General features: G+C 38.3%; 1 protein-coding gene across 8 annotated transcripts in view; it reads left to right on the forward strand.

Moving 5' to 3' along the window:
* IPO11 (importin 11) overlaps positions 1-18,984 on the forward strand; it is a 255,344-nt gene that overhangs the window by 135,269 nt on the left and 101,091 nt on the right. For all 8 annotated transcript variants that reach the window (XR_010602178.1, XM_005300957.5, XM_005300955.4 and 5 more), the window contains 2 exons: positions 11,240-11,319; positions 13,635-13,715. Coding sequence is in view for 7 of the 8 variants with exons in the window: in XM_005300957.5 (XP_005301014.2) it covers positions 11,240-11,319; positions 13,635-13,715 (161 nt within the window). In the remaining variant the exon portion in view is untranslated. The remainder of the gene's footprint in view (positions 1-11,239; positions 11,320-13,634; positions 13,716-18,984) is intronic.

Raw genomic sequence — 18,984 nt, forward strand, 5'->3', positions numbered from 1 at the left:
TGCCTTACATCGACATAACTCTCTGTAGTGATAACTGTAGCTTTCACAGTTTCTTTAAAAAAAAGATATTGAAATAATCACAATTCCCCCCCCCCCAAAAAAAAACTGCTTTGAAAATTACATTTAGTTAAAGATGTACATCTCTACCCCAATATAATGCTGTCCTCCGGAGCCAAAAAATCTTACTGCGTTATATCGAACTTGCTTTGGTCCACCGGAGTGCGCAGCCCCGCCCCCCTGGAGTGCTGCTTTACCGTGTTATATCCGAATTCGTGTTATATCGGGGTAGACGTGTATAACTAATCTTTAGGTTTTCCTTTAAATGAAAAAGATGAGGAAATTCATAGGGGTTTACCTCTAATTTACCTTTTATGTTTTTTCATTTAGATATTACAGCGATCTGTAAATAGAATGTGGTTTTACATATCCTGTCCTATGCTGCAGTATTTAGAGCCTGCATATACTCTACTACAGGGGTCGGCAACCTTTCAGAAGTGGTGTGCCAAGTCTTCATTTATTCATTCTAATTTAAGGTTTTGCGTGCCAGTAATATATTTTAACGTTTTTAGAAAGTCTCTTTCTATAAATCTATAATATATAACTAAACTATTGTGTATGTAAAGTAAATAAGATTTTTAAAATGTTTAAGAAGCTTCATTTAAAATTAAATTAAAATGCAGAGCCCCCCAGACCGGTGGCCAGGACCCGGACAGTGTGAGTGCCACTGAAAATCAGCTTGCGTGCCGCCTTCGGCACACGTGCCATAGGTTGCCTATCCCTGCTCTACTACATGTATAACATACTATACAATTTATAAATCTATGTAGTGTAAAATTCTTGGCAATTTTTATTCTGGTTTTTCTGTTGCAGGGTTTCATTTTATCTTAAAATCCATTCCTTTTTTCTTGTAATCTTGTGTTCAATGAGCTGAACATTTCCACCCACTATGATTAATCTGTTTTAGCTTCCGTTAGTTTAAAGAATTAATTTTATGGTTTTAGGGGTGACCTTTACAATTTTTCATGAGATGAATTTTTGTACCCTGAAGATTAAGGTTCAGTTTATACACTTCAGGTGTAGCCAGCAGCCATATGACAGCAGTTTTTTATCTGTTCCTCCTGAACTGCTTAAACCAATTGGAAATTCAAGATTCATTTCATGCACTGTTTGTCTCTCAGGTATTTCTCTACATTACTTTATGCTGTTTGGCTTTTGGTAAAGCCTCTTTTGAAAATATGTGGCTCAGATTTTAATGGTTTCTTGTTTAATACCATACATTGTACCAAAATTCATTTTATTTGTTGCATGTAGAATGCTTGTTCTAGCTTAGGGATGTTTATATAGAATAGAGTTAAAGTAGAAGGAATTTTAGAAAAGAAGAAGGTTAAGGAGGGAATTTAACTAGCTAATCTATGAGGTTTATTTTAACCTATGACTGATCCACTTTCCTCCCAAGTAGAGTTCCGTGGGAATAAAAGGAAATAGGTTCCAACCTCTACTCAATTTTCTCATGACTGAAGATATAGCAAACTCATAGTACACTACATGGCCTTGGTGCTTTCCTTGTTGCTTTTCCCCCCCTGCATTTTGCGGGTTATTTTTGTTTGTTGTAAAGTAGATTAGACAGCTTTTCTTAATTTAAAAAAGGGGAGCAAGGGTGCCCTTATGGCACGATTATTATAGGGCTGTTGATTAATCGCAGTTAACTCATCTGATTAACTCAAAAAATTGAATTGTTAATTAAAAATTAATTGTGATTAATCGCAGTTTTAATCACATTATTAAACAATAGAATACCAATTGACATTTATTAAATATTTTTGAATGTTTTTCTACATTTTCAAATATACTGTTTTCAATTACAACACAGAATATAAAGTGTACACTGTTAACTTTATATTATTTTTTATTACAAATATTTGCACTGTAAAAATAATAGAAACAGTATTTTTCAGTTCACCTCATATAAGTACTGTAGTGCAATATTTATCATGAAAGTACAGTTTACAGTTGTAGATTTTGTTTGTTTGTTATATAACTGCACTCAAAAACAAAACAATATAAAGCTTTAGAGCCTACAAGTCCACTCAGTCCTACTTCTCATTGAGCCAATCGCTAAGACAAACAAGTTTGTTTACATTTACGGGAGATAATTCTGCTTGCTTCTTATTTACAATGTTACCAGAAAGTGAGAACAGGCGTTCACATGGGACTTTTGTAGCCAGCATTGCAAGGTATTTGTGTGCCAAATATGCTAAACATTCGTATGCCCCTTCATGCTTCAGCCACTGTTGCAGAGGACATGCTTCCACACTGATGATGCTCGTTAATTAAATTTGTGACTGAATTCCTTGGGGGAGAATTGTATGTCTACGGCTCTATTTTACCCACCATATATTTCATGTTATAGCAGTCTCAGATGATGGCTCAGCACATGTTCATTTTAAGAACACTTTTGCTGCCGATTTGACAAAACACGAAGAAGGTACCAATGTGAGATTTCTAAAGATAGCTACAGCACTCGACCCAAGGTTTAAGAATCTGAAGTGCCTTCCAATATCTGAGCAGGACGAGGTGTGGAGCATGCTTTCAGAAGTCTTAAAAGAACAACACTCTGATGCAGAAACTACAGAACCCGAACCACCATAAAAGAAAATCAACCTTCTGCTGGTGGCATCTGACTCAGATAATGAAAATGAACATGCGTCGGTCCACACAGCTTTGGATTATTATCAAGCAGAACCTGTCATCAGCATAGATGTGTGTCCTCTGGAATGGTGGTTGAAGCATGAAGGGACATATGAAGGTTTAGTGCATCTGGCATGTAAATATTTTGTGATGCCGGCTACAACAGTACCATGCAAACACCTGTTATTACTTTCAGATGACGTTGTGAACAAGAAGCGGGCAGCATTATCTCCTGCAAATGTGAACAAACTTGTTTGTCTGAGCGATTGGCTGAAGAAGAAATAGGACTGAGTGGAATTGTAGGCTCTAAAGTTTTACATTGTTTTATTTTTGAATGCTATTATTTTTTGTGCATAATTCTACATTTGTAAGTTCAACTTTCATGATAAAGCGATTGCACTACAGTACTTGTATTAGGTGAATTGAAAAATACAATTTCTTTTGTTTTTTACAGTGTAAACATCTGTAATCAAAAATAAAGTACACTGTACACTTTGTATTCTGTTATAATTAAAATCAATATATTTGAAAATGTAGAAAATATGAAAAATATTTAAATAAATGGTATTCTATTATTGTTTAACAGTGTAATTAATCGCAATTAATGTTTTTAATTGCTTGACAGCCCTAAATTATTATTAGTCCTCACAAAGATTAGAGGGGTGCCTCAAATCTCAAAAGATGGGAGAGACTCCTTAGGTTCAGTTTACTAAATCCGGCAATGTGTAAACTTTGAAGGCCCAATCAAAGTGGCTTTATGTCTAGCAGAAGTAATACCAAGTTGCCTAGATCTGTCCAGGTTGACCAGGTCTGGTGCCAAGACTCCATCACCACTGATTGCTGGAGAACTGCTTACCAAACTGGCAGTTTTCTAGGGCAAAATGCAGGGGTTTGTGAAAGTGTTTTATGGATTTGTTGCTTAAATGGTATGGTTAGATTTAATAGTTCCCGCAATGTGTTGTCTTGTGGGAGCACAACACCGCTATATTGATGTCAGAGTTGGTACCTGTGACGAAGGGCTGGACAATTTCCTGTTTTTAATTAAGCTTGTTTTTTTTATTGATTATTACTGTATGGGTAATTTAGGGCAGACATCCATAAAGAGTAGAAAAACAGTGTAACCTGTAATTAGAGGTGCTACAAGGTAAAGAGTATATGGAACCTTCACCTACTTTCTCTCTTGGTCAAGAGGCAGTGGGCAAATGTGTCCTCTTCCAGTGAGCTGTGTTGCAATCAGGCTGCAAAAAATGAACACAACGGGAGAAGTCTTAAGGACCAAGATGGGGATGAAATTTGGGAGAGTGTTGGTCATAGTACATCTGTACAACACTGGGTTGTAAATTATCTGGATCTCCCATAGTCAGAGTCGGGCTTGGCCAGTACTTGGATGAGAGACCTCTAGGAATTTGTGTTAGTTATTCATTAGGCAGTACTCTTCTCTTTGGGTTATTATTGACCAATTGCTTCAGCATGTATGTTGTTTCATAGGATCACAGAAATATACTGCTGGAAGGGACCTTGAGAAGTCATCAAGTCCAGGCCCCTTCACTGTGCAGGATAAAGTAAACCTAGACCATCCCTGACAAGTGTTTGTCCAAACTTTTATCAGGTCCTCCTTCAGTCTTTTCTCAAGACTAAACATGCCCCTTTTTTTAAACTTTCCCCATAAGTCAGGTTTTCTAAACCTTTTATAATTTTTGTTGCTCTCCTATGGACACTCTCCAGTTTGTCCACATCTTTCCAAAAATGTGGTGCCCAGAACTGGACACAGTACTGCAGCTGAGGCCTCACCAGTGCTGAGTAGACTGGGGCAATTATCTCTTTGTGTTTTACATACAAAAGGTTGGTTAATACACCCTAGAATGATATATCATTTTGTTGATGCATAAGAATGGCCCTACTGGGTCAGACCAAAGGTCCATCTAGACCAGTATCATGTCTTCTGACAGTGGCTGGTGCGAGGTGCCCCAGTGGGAATGAACAAAACAGGTAATCATCAAGTGATCCATCCCCTGTCACTCATTCCCAGCTTCTGGCAAACAGAGGCTAGGGACACCATTCCTGCCCATCCTGGCTAATAGCCATTGATGGACCTATCCTCCATGAATTTATCTAGTTCTTTTTTGAACCCTGTTATGGTCTTGGCCTTCACAGTATCCTTTGACAAGGAGTTCCACAGTTTGACTGTGCGTTGTGTGAAGAAATACTTCCTTTTATTTGGTTTAAGCCTGCTGCCTATTAATTTCATTTGGAGACTCCTAGTCCTTGTGTTATGAGAAGTAGTAAACAACACATCCTTATCTACTTTCTCTATACCAGTCATGATTTTATAGACCTCAATCATATCTCCCTTTAGCCATCTCTTTTCCAAACTGAAAAGTCCCAGTCTTATTAATCTCTCTTCCATACCCCTAATAATTTCTGTTGCCCTTTTCTGAACCTTTCCCAATTCCAATATATCTTTTTTGAGATGGGGCGACCACATCTGCACACAGTATTCAAGTTGTGGGCATACCATGGATTTATATAGAGGCAATATTCAATTTTTGATCCACTGTGACCCTCAGATCTTTCTTTGCAGTACTACCACCAAGCCAGTTATTTCCCATTTTATAGTTGTGCATTTGATTTTTCCTTCCTAAGAGAAGTACTTTGCATGTGTCTATATTGAATTTCATCTTGTTGAATTCAGACCAATTCTCCAATTTGTCATGGTCATTTTGAACTCTAATCCTGTCCTTCAAGATGCTTGCAACCCTTCCCAGCTTGAAGTCATCTGCAGATTTTATAAGCGTATTCTCCACTCCATTATCCAAATCATTAATGAAAATATTAAATAGTACTGGACCCAGGACTGTGGGCCCCAACAGATACACCCGCCAGTTTGACAGCATAAGCTGATCATAATTCCCCGGATCCTCTTTGTTCCCCCCAGGATAATTGTTAACAGTTCTAAGATTGCTTCAGCTAGTTCCTTAAGTACAGTAGGATGAATTTCATCAGGATCTGCTGCCTTGAATATATCTAACTTATCTAATATATCTAAAATCTATACATTAATAACATAGCTGAATTCAAAATACCTTAGTTTGAACTTAGCGCGGGTCCAGACGCGGCAGGGAGACTCCCCCGTCGATGCCGCATACTCCTCTCGCAGAGCTGGAGTACCAGCGTCGACGGCGAGCATTTCCGGGATCGATTTATCGCGTCTAAACCAGACGCGATAAATCGATCCCAGAGCATCGATTGCCTGCCGCCGGACCCTCCGGTAAGTGTAGACGTACCCTTAATGTTGTCAGTTATTAGCCTCCTTCCCTGCTAAGTAGAGTACCTATACTTTCCTTAGTATTTCTCTTGCTCCTAATGTGTTTAAAGAACCTCTTCTTATTGTCTTTTATATCTCTTTTTAGTTGTAACTCCATTTGTGCCTCAGGCCTGGTATACACTAGCAATTTACGTTGCTCAGCGGTGTGGAAAATCCACATGCCTAATTCCCAATATAGACAGCACTATGTCAACGGGGGGGCTTTTCCCATTGACATAGCCACTGCCTCTCAAAGCGGTGAATTACCTGCGCCAATGGGAGAAGTTTTCCCGTTGGTGTAGGTAGCATCTTCACTGAAATGCTGCTGCAGACTTTTAAGTATAGACAAGTTCTCAGCCTTTCTGATTTTGTTCCTACATACTTGTGCTATTCTTGTGTACTCCTCTTTAGCAATGTGTCCATTTTTTCACTTTTTATAGGATTCCTTGCTTTGGGACATCATGGCTCTCAGATGAAATTTAAAACTCAATCCATTACACAATAAATACTTAGACCAAGATTTTCAGAAACAAGTGCATAAAGTTAGGCTCCTAAGCCCTTATTTAGATGCCTTAAAAGGTCACTTGAGTTTCCAAAGTGCTGAGCAGTAGCTCCCATTGGATTTAGGAGTTTAACTTTAGTCACCCTTTGTTTAAAAATCGTGACCTGTAATATCTATAAACATGTTTTTCCCCATGCTAGTATGTTTTCCTTCAGTAAAGATGTAAAAGAATTAGGCGTAAAGATGTAAAGGATGGCGTAAATAGAATTAAAGATACTTTGTGCAAAATATGCATCTGGTTATCAAGAAGTGTGTTGGTAGCTATCAGTAAATTTACTGCAGACTTCTGTGCTTGCTTTGATTAATGACTGCATAGGAAAATGTTGCCTATAAATTGCATTGCAGTGCTATTAAGTTTTGTACTTAACAATGTTCAATGTACAAGCACTTGCCCTTCTTGCCTCTGATTCCTAACCCACCAGCAATCCTTCAAGCACCTGTACCTCCAAACCCATTTGTTGTTTCCTCTTGTAATTTTTCCCAACAAGTGCTGATTGCTCTTCTAGCTACCAAACATTCCTGCTAGCGGACTTAACCTCCATTCCTAGCTGCAATTTTACAGCCCAGAGAAATAACCATTTTTAGTTACCTAGCCTCTCCCATGTTGCATAGGGACTTTTGTAAGTGGCTTATATATAGGTCTACTCTACTGAATAATACCAACACATGATTAAAAGCAATCAGCTAGTTTAATGATTTCCTTTACATTGTGATTCATACAGTCATATTTTTGCATTATTTGAATGTCTTTTAAGAGTGATTATTACCTTTTAACATTTAACAATTCCCTAAAGAGAAAAAAGAAAACTAAGTAGAAGTATGTTCTATTCAGTGTGTATTTAATTTGATTTTTAAATCATATGGATCTAAAATGTCATTTTAAAACTTAATTAGAATTCAATCTGAATACACTACACTGATCTGCTCTAAACATAAGTCTGATCTGGCTCCCTCTCACATCTCCTCTCCATGTCAAGATGTTATCATTTCAGGCATGGTGAGTGAAAGGAGAGATCTAAATAATCTAGATTTGGATTTTAAAGCATTCAGCATTGCCCTTAAATCTTGAAGATGTAGCAAAAGAACATGTCTGTTAACACCTTTGGTGTGAAGAATAGGCTTCCCTTATATGCATCTCAAATTGTTTCAAAGATGATGATATTGTCTCTGATGCACAATTCAGCATACTCAGCGCTAAAACCTGAGTGTTTGGGGTGATCAGATTACATAAATCAGCACAGGCAGATCTGGTCTTCATTTCAACACCCTTGGAGCCACCTGTGGCTAGTCATTCAAGTGTAGCCATTGTAAACACTTGCAGGAACAAAGCTCAGTAGGCACCTGGATCAAGAGAGCCTTTTGAGTAAGATTGCTATTTAGTTGCATCGTATTTTTGATTTGTTGAAAGATGTGTAAATACCAGTGACTTAAAACACAAAACCCTCCTTCATCAAAATTGGAAAGAGTCCAGCAGAGGGCACCAAAAATGATTAGGGGGCTGGAGCACATGACTTATGAGGAGAGGCTGAGGGAACTGGGATTGTTTAATCTGCAGAAGAGAAGAATGAGGGGGGATTTGATAGCTGCTTTCAACTACCTGAAAGGGGGTTCCTAAGAGGATGGATCTAGACTGTTCTCAGTAGTACCAGATGACAGAACAAGGAGTAACGGTCTCAAGTTGCAGTGGGGGAGGTTTAGGTTGGATATTAGGAAAAACTTTTTCACTAGGAGGGTGGTGAAGCACTGGAATGGGTTACCTAGGGAGGTGGTGGAATATCCTTCCTTAGAGGTTTTTAAGATCAGGCTTGATGAAGCCCTGGCTGGGATGATTTAGTTGGGGATTGGTCCTGCTTTGAGCAGGGGGTTGGACTAGATGACCTCCTGAGGTCCCTTCCAGCCCTGATATTCTATGATTCTAACTCATCCTTCTCCGCTTCCCCCTCCCCCACGTGGTCAAAGAGAGTACATTTTGCTCAAGGATATTTCTAATGGTTTCACACCTCCACACATTAAGGAGAAGCTATGGTTTAGGGGGAAGACAAACTGAACCCAGAACCCTGAGGTTCAGTGCCAATCTTTTGTCAAACAATTTGCCAGTGTACAACTGCTACCTTACCTGCCTGGCCTATGTGGCCAAAGGGCAGTTTGAGTTGTAGGCTTATACTTTACAAACGTGTGTATGAAGTGGGAGTCACAGTGGTAAGGGCTGCTGTCTCAGGAGTGGATTCTTAGAGAGATGGTTGGCTGCTAATATCTGGAGTAGACCCAGAAAAAGGTTGAGGACCTTTTGTTTGCTTGAGGACATCTGTGGAAATCAGGAGGAGGCTGGATTACACAGGCAAAAGCCCCTAAGTAAAAATTATATCATTTGGTGACTCAATAAAATAGCAGACTGAAATGTGTGCACTTTATTTTAAAGCTGCAATTATTCCTGATCCAAAGCTTAGTTAAAATCAATATGAAAATCAGTATGAATCACTTCTAGGTTAGATTATGTAATCTAAAGATCATAAAAGACCAAGAATTGGGAGAAAATGAAGGCCAGGTGATAACTCTGAACTGTAAAAGATAAGTGTCTGTTATACATGACTTAATTGAAGATGTTGCATAATAGAGCTGCTGTTTTATTGAAGCTTTTTATTTAAACTTTTCATCATATTTTAACCTTTTGTTTGTTTTTGTTTTTCCTCTTTGTTCATATTTTCTTCAAATTGTGTCTCATACAAATCTATTGGCTATCAGTACCTGAAGCCTCTATAATATCTCTAGAATGTCTCCATCACTGAAATATGCAATGCAGTTACCTGAAGCTCAGTACATTTACTCAGTATTCTCTCTTGACTTGACAGCTAGCTCTGAAGCCCAGTTTGGAAGAGCAGTCCTGCAATCTTTGTTTCACTAGTTCTACTCAGTTCTGCTTTGTATAAGGTGTTTATCATTGCTTCTTAATCTATAGATACTTTTTGAAGGAGAGAGGGAGATTACTTACCAGTAACTGTAGTTCAAGAAGACTGCATGTATAGATCCCACCCCCTTCATATATTTTTTTGGTGATTCTTAAATGGATTCCTGAATAAGTTGAAGGAACGGAGTGGCTATTGAAACTGTTGTTTCTCACTTTTGTGCTGCTACGATGCGTGTGTTACTCCTGGGAGAATTCTGTGCCAAAAAATTAAAAATTCTGCACACAATATTTGAAAATTGTATTTGTCAAAATAACACAATATAATCATGCCAGTTTCAATTATTTTGGTAATTTATTTCAAAATATCTGTCAGCAAGTTATGTCTAACAATACAGACCAAAAAAAAAATTCTGGTAATTTTTTTTTTTTTTTTTTTTTTTTTTACAAATAGATTCCTTATTAGGCATATTAATACAGAACTCTGAGTAATTTATTAAACTTACAATAGAGAACTGTATTTCCTGCACCTGTCAGAAACAGTGCAAAGGCTCGGAGGAGCCAGGGTTAACATGGGAGCTGAGGGAGAGGGAAGGAGCCTAGGACTGAACCTGGAGGGTGTTGGGTGTGGGTGGTAGGTTTTTGGGGAGGATATGGGGGAATTCCTAAGTAGTTGGGAAGCCTGCTCTGATGCAGACCCTGGCTGACTCCAACCCTCTTCCATTTAGTCAGGCACATCTGCCCCTGTCCCCGCAGCCCCCATCCCCATGGGTCTCTGCAACCCCCTCTCCTGTCCTCAGGCTCAACACTGTCACCCCACCAGCTCCTGAGCCCATGCCCTAGTCTCTCCCCTCCACTAGCCCTTCTGAACCCCAGTCTGTGACATCCCAGCAGCCCTTTGTGCCCCACTCTGTCCTAATCTGGCTCTGCGGGCAGGGTGCTGTGATGAACTTCTACTCCTGGGGGAATTCTGCAGCACTGGGCATAGCTTTTTTCCCCATAGAAAATACATTCTGCCCCAGAAGTGCCGCAGTTCCCCCTTTTGCCCACCAGGGGCTGTTCTGACATCACAGTGGCCTCTTGTGGGCAAAAGGCGCAACTGCAGCACTTTTTAGGCAAAATGTATTTCATGTGGGAAAATACAAAATTATGTGGGGCAGAGGAATTCTGCACGTCCGCAGATGCGCACAGTTCCCCCAGGAGTAGTGTGTGTATGTGACCTCAATGAACACTAAGTAGTGAAGTGCCGCACGGTTTCCAGTTGTGCATATCCACAAAGGCAATCATTTTACTGGTAAATAAACTTAATTATTTTCCTTTGTGAAAAATATTACACTAAAAGGGTAATAATTGATCACACATTCTACTCACCCATCTGCCTTTTCCCGTCAGTTGATGTATTATAATGCTTGTAGTAATATTTCACTCAAAAATAGAATGGGATATTAGAGACCAGACTTACTTCCCCATAATTAATGGGTATATACCATTTGTTGTCAAGATGGCTTTTCCCAAAGTTTTGGTTGTAGAAAGTATCAGCCATGTATTGGGAGTATGAATCCAGGTGTATAGATCTGTAATTACTGACTTATTTGGGAAAAATGCCCCACCAGGTAAGTAATTCTGTGATATAACAAAACAATAAGAGGAAAATAAAGCAAACATAAATATCACACAAAAGTAAATATGACTAATTGTTTAAAAAGTTAATTGTTTTAATTAAAGCTTTGTAAAAATAGTTTGTTGGCAAAGACAATGAATCATCTGACACTTATTTTTGCAGAGCTAAGTTCAGAAAACCTCAGAACCTGCTTTAAGATCATCAATGCTTATATTTTTTTATCATCATCTGAATTTCTACAGGTATGTGGGGAAACGAAGTTACTATTTTGTGAAGCTTTGTGTTCACCATTTAATTTTGATTGTTAGTAGTGTATTGTGCCAAAAGACACTTTTCTCCTTTTTCCTATATCAAAATATTATTTTGCTGTAATAACTGATTCATTGCACATTGTGGGCTTTCAGTAAAATAATGTAGTTGAAGATTCTGGTTTCTAGATGTATACAGCATCATATTAACCATATTTAGAATTTTAAAATATCCATTGAAACATTCTCATTAGGGAACAATAGTTTGAAATTTTAATAAAAATAATAATAATGTTTATATTATACTAGTGCCCACAGGCACCAAGTGAGTTCTGAAACACATTGTGCTAGGTGCTGTATACCTACATAGGAAGTGATGATCCCTTCTCCAAACGAGTTTATAACTTAATTAGGCAAGACAGACTAAGGAAGGAAGTTGGTAGTATTCTCATTTTATAGATGGGGAACTGAGACACAGAGATTAAGGGTCAGATTTTTGAAGGTATTGAAATCAGTGGGTGCTAAGTGCCTAAATACTTTTAAAAATCTGGGCCTAAATGACTTGGAATTCTGTGGCTGAGGTGGGAATCGAACCCAGATAATCTGATTTTAAGAGCAGTGACTTAACCATAAAACGACCCTAGTCAATCTCTTTCTCTGTTGTGCCTCCCTTCCTATTCCATTTTGGTTGTAACTCAAAGGTTGAATGCCCCTTTGGTTGCATGTCTCTTACACTCCTGTTTCAAACATCTAGATCATTGATCCTCGTAGACTTGGCCTCTCACAGTTACATGCCATCTGCTGGCTTATTATGTTATCCTGGATATTTGCTTGAAAACACAATCTTTGTTTCTCGGTTTATCAGTTCCTGATACTTACTACTGTCATCACATGGATTTTAAATCACCCCTCACTATAGTATCTGGAGGCCAGATTCTGTCACTCTTATGTACAGTAAGTAGTACCTTATTCACCAAGTAGTTCCATTGATTTGGCCTACTGTCTGAGCAACGTACTGCCTACTCTGTGAGCAAAGGTGACAGAACCAGGCCCTTGGTGGCATTTTTTCTCTTTTTTACAGAAATCATTACAGACTTTAGGGCAGAAGGAACCATTATGATCTATGACAAGCATTTTTGAAAAATTTAAGTCCCACTTTCAAAAGTGATGTAGATATGTAGGAGCTTTTAGATGTGAGAGAACCATGAGGCTTATGCTACACCCGCCGATAAGCCAAAGAGCCCCCTTCATTCCCTGCTCAAGCTCATGAGGAAGATGAGTGCTGCTGAGAAGGGGAGGAAAAATAGAGGAGGGCAATGCTTATATGGGGCCAAGGATTTTCTTTCTCCTGCTGTCCTAAACAAAGCATCTCCACCTCTGAAGATTCAAGGGCAAGACGTTTGGAGTTTTCTAACTTCAGTTTCCAGCCACTGGTTTTTTTGTGTGACTGTTTGCCAGATTAAAGAGTCATCTGGTACCAGATGTCTTCTCCTTGTATAGGTACTTATAATTGAGTCACCTTTCAACTTTTTCTTTAATAAACTAAAATAGTTTGAGCTTGTTTAGTTTCATGGTAAAGAATATTTTCCAGATCACAAATCATTCTTGTGGTGCTGTTCAGAGGCCCCTCCAATTTTCAACTTACTTTTTAAAGTGTGGACTCCAGAAATAAGCACAACATTCCAGTAGTGATCTCACCAATACCAAACACAGAGGCAAAATTACCTCCCTAATCTTCAGTATTCCTGTTTATACAGATCAAGAAATATCCACAAGTAAGGTATAGCCTTTCTTCACTGCCTAACTGTGATTAAATCATAATGCTGTTTGGAGAAGTTAATTGTAATATTATAGAAGTTTTGATAGTTTTTTGGATTACATATAAATAGCAACGGATTAGTTTAGAAACAACAAAGATCCTGCTCTCATGGAAATATTGCTAGCAATAAAAAAACAAGAAATGCACATAAGGGGAGAGTGAGATACAAAAAATGTGATGCGAATTGATGAAATAATCACAATTCTCAGATGCTAGCTGGTCATTTTGGATTTTTTGTGGATGTACAGTAGATTGTAACTTTTTAATATCTACCATTTTCCTACAAATATAAAGTTTAAATGTCACGCAATTTAAATGTACGTCTTGCTGTAACTTATGACAGAATTAGTTCTTTGAGTTTCACTAGGAATTGCAGTTGTAAATAAAATTAATTACAGAATTCATAATATGTCAAGGTTTAAGGGTTAGTTTTTGCTCTTCATATAATGCAAATAACAAACGTTTCATTTTGGTTTTCATTTAATTTCAGGTGTATTCAGGTGACCTATGCCGATCGTTTTGTGAGCTCTTAAAGGATATAACTACTGAAGGTCAAGTTCAAGTGCTGAAGGTAGCGTATATTGTCATTTTTGGTCTTCCACTTAAAGTGAGTAAAAAAATCAGTAACTTATTACAAAGAGCAGGCCTTTGTAACATGTTTAGGTATAGCATTTAGCTCTTACAATCACCTTAACGCACAAGGGGCCTGATAGAAGAAAACCTCTCATTCTTTCAAGTAGTAATTACTAGTGAAATCACAGGGTGGTTTTTGTTGTTTTTGACATTTTAACATGCTCACTTGATGAAATAATATTAGTAAATTTAGTTATGAAGTCTTTTGTAATATAGAAACTGAACAGGAAAGATTTGGGATTTTTAGAAGAATCTTGCGTCTGATGAAGTGGGCATTCACCCACAAAAGCTTATGCTCCTATACTTCTGTTAGTCTTAAAGGTGCCACAGGACACTCTGTTGCTTTTTAGAAGAAACCGTAAGTGAATTTCTGAAACCTGTGATGTGTAACAGAAAAATATGAAGAAGAGTTCTGTGTAGCTTGAAAGCCTGTCTTTCACCAACGGTAGTTGGACCAATAAAAGATTTTACCTCAACTACCATGTCTCTCTAACAGAAAATTATTAGTCATATAGTGGTAAAGGTATAATGATTAAATATCCTTCTTAGGATTTGACTGTTTTTCTGTATGCTATTATTTATGGTGAGTCTGATGCTACTTGGTTAAAGTATTGATTAGAGGATAGAGGCCCTAGAGAGGGAAAGTAAAACAGAGCAGCAGAAAACCCAAGTGTAGTTGTAAAGATCAAGATTTAAATTAATAATTTTCTATTGTGAAGTGTCTTCAGAAGATCCCCACTGTAATAAGCATACCAAGCTGTATGATCACTGGACCATTTAAAGCAGTTTAGCCATTAATAAGCATGTACTCTTTAATTCAAATATGACTATACAAGGCTTCACTTCTGTAATGGGACTTATTTTTATTCTTCTACTCCTTTTTTTGTTGATAGATAGAAGCAATCTTGAAATAATGCTATTAAGCCACTGACCCATAAAAGCAAGAATGTCATGATGCAGCATAGAACTCGCAAAGAAAGTTTGGGTCAATTAACGCAGCTCAGGGTGAGAAGCAAAGGTGGCTCTAAGCTACCTTTTTATCTTCCGCAATCCTTGTCCCCTGCTTAGGCCTATCTTGGAGCAGCCTAAAGGCACCAGCTCTAGTGTTCTGGTCATGCTCCTCACATCCCTTTCCCCAGATGTTTCATGCACATCTGCCCTTTGCACTGATAGAGCTAGATTAAAATGGTCATGAGATTTTTTCCCAGTCACTTAACTCTTCAGGCAGCTTGGAGTATGGAACTTAGTGAGGACTTGGCCCAGTGAGTGTAATGTGACCTTAAAATAATTTTATTGATTTGTTCCATAGCCTAGCAGCAATACTTTTAAACCGTAGAGACAAATTTGTGAGTGGCCAACCATTGTATTGTAAAGCTGTTGTACTCAGGAAATCTCAGGAACCTAGTTTCACTTGCCTTTACTTGCATTTGGGTATGATGAGAGAGAACTCATGGAAGCTAGATAGTAGTGCTATTTATACTTTAAAAAAAAAAAGTCTATATTAACAATTCACCACACTGGAACATTCCACATTCAAAGAAAGACCTTGGGGTCAGCACTATTGTATTTAATTTATGGCTAGCAGTGAAATCTTGGAATTTGCAGGAAGCTAATCACAATTGTATTTGATTATAATGGCAGGTGAGATAGGAAAGGGATATTGTGTGAGGTGGACATAGGTTTAAATATGTAGGTATTTAGTATATCGTGGCCTAGAGTATAATATAGAGGATACACATCACTGTTAATTAAAAAAGAAAATGCAAAAAAATAATTCTCAACTCCAAATACATTTTAGAAAATTGTTGCTATTTCATTTTTAAACTTGGTTCTGAATTTAGTTATAGTTTTAGAATATTTTACTTTTCATTATTTGGATAAAAGTGCAACATTAAGAAATTGTATATAATTCTAAAATTGCTTAAAATATTTCTTAATCTAGATTATTTCATAATAAATAATGAATTTTTTTGTTGACATATTAAAAGGTAATTAACTATATCTAACACTCCAGAAATCTTAAGGTTCTTCCCATACATTTAATTCTTTGGTCATGTGGGTAGTGAAAACTATTTTATCTTGTGGATGCTTCCTTTCTGTAAATGTAATGTTAAATGTGGTATATTTTAGTTGCACTCTTTAGTATACTGTAAACCTGCAAAAATGTCACCCAGTTCAATTATTTTAACTACAAGTACAACCAAGTGAGAAATATCAGAAAAATTTGGGCGTGGGGCAGGGGGAGGCATGAATGTATATGTGTAGATTCTGTATTACCTTAGCACCGAGGAGTTCTAGACATAGTTCATAGGCACTGTATAAAAACAGAGAAAAAAGATTCTCTCTGCCCAAGGAGTTTACAATCCTAAATATAAAACAAGAGGCAACAGATGGATACAGTTGGAGGAGTATAAGAAAACAATGAGACAATACTGGTCATCATAATTGGCAGTTATCACAACATACCAACATCTTAACCACTGTCAAGTGTTTTGTAGGCACTGTGGCAAAGCAGAGATTTGAGGAGGGATTGGAAGGTGAATAATGAGATGGCTTTGCAAACGTTTACAGACAGTGCTTCCCACATGTGTGGGGCAGCATGGGAGAAAGTACACGCTTGTTTTAAAATTTAATAAATGGGCAAAGAAGGCTGTCATCATAGGCTAATTTAAAGTAAGCTTAGAGATGATAGGTAAGCTGGAAATTGACTGTAAAGGGTCTTGAAAGTGAATACACTCATCTTATGTTTGATGTTCTAGAGAAGAGGGAGACACTGGAGGGATGCAATGAGGGACATGACATGGTCAAAGTGACACGGTAGGAGAATGATCTTTGCAGCAGCATTCTAAATGGAGATGAGTGGGGCAAGATTGCATTTGTCAAACCCAGAGAGAAGGGTGTTCCATTAGTCAAGGCGCGAGATGAGAGTTTGAACAAGATTTTTAGCTAGATGGATGGTTAAGAAAGGCCATATCTTAGAGATGTTATGGAGAAAGATTTGGTAAGATTTATACATAGCCCAGATGTGAGGACCTAGAGAAATGTTGGAGTTGAAGAAGATGCCCAGGTTATGGGCCTGATGGTGATGTTGTCCACACTGATCAAGAAGGGAGGTAGCAGGTGGGGCTTGAGGAGGATGATTAGGAACTCCATTTTAGCCATGTTGATCTTGAGCTGATAGCTAGACATCCACAAGGAGATGTTAGAGAGAGAAGCTGAGATTTTAGTTTGGACAGAAGAAAATAGGTCTGGAGTAGCGATAGATCTGTGAGTCATCAGTATAGAAATGGTAGATGAATTGAGATTTCCCAGAGATAAGGAGTAAAGGGAGAGGAGAAGAGGACTAAGGACAGAGCCCGGTGGAATCCTAACAGAAAGTTGAAGGACAGATGAGGAGGATCCTCCGAACAACACACTGAAGAAGTGATAAGAAAGGTAGAAGGAGTACCAAGATAGGATGGAGTTATGGAAGTGAAGGGAGCACAAGATTTCGAGAAGAGGAGCATTGCTGATGGTGTCAAAGGTGACTGGCACGTCAAGGAGGATGAGGATGGAGTACTGCTTCTGAGCTTTAGCTAGCAGAGCTCATAAAAGACTTGGAAAGAGCAGTTTCAGTGGCATGCAAGAGTCTAGGATAGAATTAGAGGAGAGGGACTCCAGACAGTGATTGTAGATGGTGCATTCAGTGAGCACTGTTTACGCGGAAGGATGGTCTTGTGATTTAGGCACTGGACTGAGAGTTGGGTGGTCTGGGTTAACTTCCTGGTGCTGCCACAGATTTCCTATTTAGCTTTGGGCAACTGATTTAATTTCTCAATGCCACAGTTTCCCATCTTTTGGGATAATACTCCCTTTCTCCCACCCCCTTTGTCTTGTTTATTTAGATTGTAAACTCTTCTAGATAAGGATTATCTCCTACTTTGCATTTGTACAGTGCCTTGCACAATCTTGGTTAGGATATCTAGTTGCTACTGTAATATAAGTAGCTGTTTTTGTAAATTGCATTGTTGGGTTCATTCATGTTACTTTTTTTTTTTTAATAAAGCTTTTGGGAACTCCAAAGATATTGTGAAAAACAGATCTTGATAAATTCATTTCTGAGATCTAAAAATACAAGTATTGACACTTTAAATATGCCTTTTGAGGAAACTCGGAAGAAAATAGAGATTCATACTGTGCAATTCAGATGTTACAATAATTATGGTTTATTACTGTCACTGTTTGAAAAAATGATGTCTTTTCTAGGAGCTTTAACTGTGTCTCTTAAGTCTTAGTTTGACTTGCATTCAGTTTTATTAATACAACATTATTATTCATATAGTAGAAGTCTGCAATGAACTGATTTCTCATTGTGATATACTAATTATGATAAAAATTGCAGTGTATTTTGCCCCAAGGAAATCCAAGAAAAACATTTTCTGTTTTGAAGTATTCATGAAACTTGAAAGTTAACAAGCTCCTTTTTTGGTAACAAAATACTGCAGAAGCTTTGTTTCCATTCTCACTCCAGTCCCTATCTCCCTCCCTCCAAAACTATCTATATGGGGAGAAGATTTACGATTGTAGAGGCCTTTTTTATCTGGCAGACAAAGGCATACTGAGATGCAGTGCCTGGAAGAAGAAGCTGAGCTGTATACAATTTTCTGCATACAGTACTTGTCACTTAATGTACCTAGGCTGGGGGTGTGCAGCCTGTGGTTTGGGGGTCACTTTTGATCCTTGAGATGCTAAATTGTGGCCCTTGAGGGCACTTCTATTCAGAAGAAAAATGCTATTTGATTATTAATTGAAAATGTGTTTCCTGAGCCAGGCCCTGTGATTTTTAAAGTGAAGTACTTGAATCAATCATCTCAGTATTGGGGGTATGTCTACACTGCAATTAAAAACTCGTGGCTGACCCATGCCAACTGACTCAGACTCACAGTGCTTGGGCTAAGGGGCTGTCTAATTGCAGGGTAGATGTTTGGACTTGGGCTGCAGCCCAAGCTCTGGGATTCTCCCACCTCACAGGGTCCTAGAGCCTGGGCTCTAGCCTGAGCTCAAACATTTACACCGCAATTAAACAGCCCCTTAGCCTGAGCCCAGCAAACCTGACTCAGCTGGCATGGTCCAGCTGTTGGTATCTAATTGCAGTGTAGACGTACCCTGGAAGGAGGTAGTGGACACTGTTTTCCCACCTGCCTCTCATTGCCTTTTTGCAGCCCCAA

The sequence above is a fragment of the Chrysemys picta genome, chromosome 6 (assembly GCF_011386835.1).
Source record: "Chrysemys picta bellii isolate R12L10 chromosome 6, ASM1138683v2, whole genome shotgun sequence".
In the NCBI taxonomy this organism is placed as follows: Eukaryota; Metazoa; Chordata; order Testudines; family Emydidae; genus Chrysemys; species Chrysemys picta.